This window comes from Pediculus humanus, genomic scaffold, assembly GCF_000006295.1.
Source record: "Pediculus humanus corporis 1103172107770 genomic scaffold, whole genome shotgun sequence".
Classification (NCBI taxonomy): Eukaryota; Metazoa; Arthropoda; class Insecta; order Psocodea; family Pediculidae; genus Pediculus; species Pediculus humanus.
The window spans coordinates 1-3,169 of NW_002987368.1; the positions used below are offsets into that span (position 1 = coordinate 1).

General features: G+C 26.5%; 1 protein-coding gene across 1 annotated transcript in view; it reads left to right on the forward strand.

Annotated features, from left to right (window-relative positions):
* Positions 1–1,605: 1,605 nt before the first annotated feature.
* Phum_PHUM355230 (uncharacterized protein) overlaps positions 1,606–3,169 on the forward strand; it is a gene marked incomplete at both ends in the record, with an annotated part of 2,752 nt that continues 1,188 nt past the window's right edge. Inside the window, 3 exons of the mRNA XM_002427906.1 lie at positions 1,606–1,660; positions 1,902–2,203; positions 2,306–2,631. Of these exons, the coding sequence (XP_002427951.1) occupies positions 1,606–1,660; positions 1,902–2,203; positions 2,306–2,631 (683 nt within the window). The remainder of the gene's footprint in view (positions 1,661–1,901; positions 2,204–2,305; positions 2,632–3,169) is intronic.

A 3,169-nucleotide genomic window follows, 5' to 3' on the forward strand; every position in this document is an offset into this window, starting at 1 on the left:
TAAACAACAATGAAGGAAAATAAATGTGCATTTCCGTTTTTTATCCTTTTCTCTCACACTCCCTCCCTCTCTCTCTCTCTTTCTCTAATGCAATTTTAAACAAGCAAAAACAAGTTTTTATCAACAAATCAACTCCTACACACTTAATAACTTACATAATTAAATTATAAACGCTCTCTCGCGGATAAAATTATTATTAATAATCAAAATCATGTACGAAATCATAACTGAAAATTACGATAGATAGGAGTTTTTTTTCCCAATTCATTTCACGTCGAAATAAATTTCGTATTGAAAAAATAACGTCTCGAAATAATAATAATAATTATTATTTTATTTTACTTTTAATAAATTAATAAATTTCCTTTTTGAATTTAGGTCCTTCATCGAAATAATTATTAAGTACTCATCGATAAATCGTTCTCAAAACCTTTTTTCGCCTTTTTAAATTTTTTTAAAAATTCATGATTGATAAGGAACAAAAACAAAAAGAAAAAAAAAGAAAGAAATCATTGTTCGTGTTTAAAAAAAAATTTTTTTTTGGTAAACATTAAAACGTTACCGTGAGTTTTTTAGTAATTAATTAATAATAATAATAATAAATTATACCATAACGGTATTTACGTACTTGACGTAAATAAAAATGTAAAAAAGTAAAAGAAACAACAAAAAGAAAAAAAAATTTTTTTTTCGGTCGTTTCCAAAAAAAGGAAAAAAAATAATAAAATAATTTTCTCTTAGTTTAGGTTCGTCACGACCGACAAACACGAGAAAACAACAACAACAAATAACAACAATTTTATTTTTGTCGGTTGTTTTGAATTAAAATATTGCAACAGAATAATATAAAATTAAATTAATTTTCTTAGAAAATTACTTAGGAAAATCGTCATGTTAGCCAACAATAATGGTTACCCATCATCATCATCATCATTGAAGATGTATTATTTACATAATTTGTTAAGTATTCGTGTTTTTACCTAAAAAAAAAAAAAAAGAAAGAAAAGAAAAGAAAAGAAAAATGAATTGATTGCATTTAAACGAGCAGACAAATAGCAAAGAGGGGGGGGGATGAAAAAAAAAACAATTTATCCAATTTTTTTTTGTTTGTAACAATAGAACAGGCGATAAATTTATTATTATTATTATTATTATCAAATAATATTAAAAAAAAAAAAAATGAATAATAGGGCATTAGATCGTGCAGGTATTAAAAAATCGCCCTTTGGGTTCCTCCTATCCACGTCTACCGCCCACCGCTACCGCCATTCTCCTCCTCCTCCTCCTCCTTCTATTCTCGCATTAATCCGCCATAAATAACGATTTTTTTTTTTTTATCATGCAACGATAACAAATCAATGTTCAACAACAACTTTGAAAAAACAAAAAAATCTTTCACTTCAATTACTCTCATCCTCTTATTTTCTGAATGAAGAATTGAATTACAACACGCCTAGTTTGTGTTAATTGTCAGAATTTGATAGTTTTTATGTTCACACCGGAAGGCAATCAACCCATTTAGATAAACATCTACCAAAGAAAAAAAAAAAAAAAACAAAAAACCGGACAGTGATAATAAAAACAAGTGATAAAATTATCAGTGAAATGTCAGCAGCAGTCAGCAAAACCGTTTGTTATTTATCGTGCCCTTATCATAAAAGTTTTTTTTTTTTTTTTGGGGAGGCGAAAGTCGAAAATATGAGAAAAAAAAATATGTCAAGGTTTATATACTCTCTTCAACACGTGGGTCGTTTGTTTCAAAGACACGTTAAAAAAAAAACAACACATTTCAAGGATGATGATGATGATGATGGCGATGACGATGACGATTATGATTTCCGTCAGGATGAATGCTGGAATGAAATGATGTGTATTTTTTAAACGTTTTTTTTTCCTTCCAGATTTTCGTAAAAATTTTATTATAAAAAAAATCCCCGAATCAAATTCTCTAAGTCATAATTTTCACGATTGTTTTGGTCTTTTTGATAACGAAATAACGGCTTATGAAATTATATTGCCGGAATACGTGAAATACTTGAACAATAAATCTCGATATAGCGAAACTAAATATGATTTATGTTTTCCAAAATACAACGGACAATGTCGGTCGTTTTTAGTTCTTCAAGATTTGCTAACGGAAGGTTATCAGATGGTCAATAGAATAAAAGGATTTACTAAAAATGAATGTTCTCTCATTCTCCAGGTACTCTATCATCATCATCATTATAATCATTATAATAATAATTGTTTTTTTTTGGTAAACAAACGATTTATTTTTATGTTTTTCTGTTTTTTGTTTTTCTAGGAAATCTCAAAATTTCACGCCGTATCGATAGCGTTTAAAAAACAAAACGAAAAATTATTTCAAAAAATTAAAAATAAATTAAAAGAAACCGTTTTCCGGGGCGATTTTGTCGACAACATCATGGGAGCCATTTGGGAAAATTCTATAAAATTTGCAATAAAAAGTTTAAACGAATCAAATAATTTAAAATTGATAAAAATATCGGAAAAATTAAAATTTTTCTCCGGTAAAATATTAAATACGTTAATTGATTTAACGAAATGCAATTCGTCCAAATTTGACGTCATCTGTCACGGAGATTTATGGAATAATAACATATTGATAAGGTAAACAAAATACTTTATCGCGTTTCATAATAATTTTCGTTGTTGTTGTTGTTGTTTTTATTTAAACCGGAAGTGAACGAGACGCAACGAAACGATTTTTTAAATACAAGTTATAACGTGTGAATAATAGTAATAATAATAATAATAATTTTATTTTATTAATCGCGCTCTGGAATTTTTTTTTCGCAACGCTTCTTTTCTTTTTTTTTTTTTTTAAATCCGCCACCGCCATATAAAAAATAAATTGACGTGAAAAAAGAAGACAAAGACTTGCGATGAATTTTAAAATATGAAATTAATTTAAAACTCATGCAATAAATTTTTATCTATTCATTTATTTATTTATTCATGTTTAAAATTAATAATAATAATAATAATAATAATAAATAAAATTTTATTAATATCGGTTTCCCGCCATTTTTGATTAATATCGTGTACAAATAAACACAAAGTATAAAATATTTGTTTACAAAAAAAAAAAAATTTGAACGATATACAGCCAAACGGCAGCCATTTTTTTTTTTTTTTTTTTTTTTTT